Below are 391 nucleotides of genomic sequence, written 5' to 3'. Positions count from 1 at the left end.
CTTGCAGCAGCAGTTCTAATGTTACCAGATTATTTATTTTCAATCTGCCTAACAAACACGTTTTGTTATCCCGTGTACAGGTGGCTCACATGACTAAGAGTGAGATGGCATATAGTGATGCATCCCTGCTTGGGCCCGCTGCCCTCTTCCTTAATCAGTACTTCAACTGTCCTATATCAGAAAAATATCTCCTGTATTGCGTCTGTGTAAGTATCGATGTGCTCTTGTGTTTTCTTGGATATTTCTTTGCCTTCTGCAGAAAGTGTGACTTGATATTTGTTGAGTGTGATTTTCAGTGTGGTCTCTACTCTATAGTTTGTTTTTTTTATATGATAAAAAAGGAGTAATTGTATGTACTGTATATAAGAACCAGAAACTTTTTTTTGTGTGC

The 391-nt window shown here is 37.6% G+C and overlaps 1 protein-coding gene across 3 annotated transcripts in view; it reads left to right on the top strand.

Annotated features, from left to right (window-relative positions):
- LOC119587985 (cholinephosphotransferase 1-like) overlaps positions 1–391 on the top strand; it is a 16,369-nt gene that overhangs the window by 15,047 nt on the left and 931 nt on the right. For all 3 annotated transcript variants that reach the window (XM_037936706.1, XM_037936708.1, XM_037936707.1), the window contains one exon: positions 81–206. In XM_037936706.1, the coding sequence (XP_037792634.1) occupies positions 81–206 (126 nt within the window). The remainder of the gene's footprint in view (positions 1–80; positions 207–391) is intronic.

The sequence above is a fragment of the Penaeus monodon genome, chromosome 23 (genome assembly GCF_015228065.2).
Source record: "Penaeus monodon isolate SGIC_2016 chromosome 23, NSTDA_Pmon_1, whole genome shotgun sequence".
In the NCBI taxonomy this organism is placed as follows: Eukaryota; Metazoa; Arthropoda; class Malacostraca; order Decapoda; family Penaeidae; genus Penaeus; species Penaeus monodon.
This window is presented reverse-complemented; position numbering and strand designations above follow the sequence as displayed.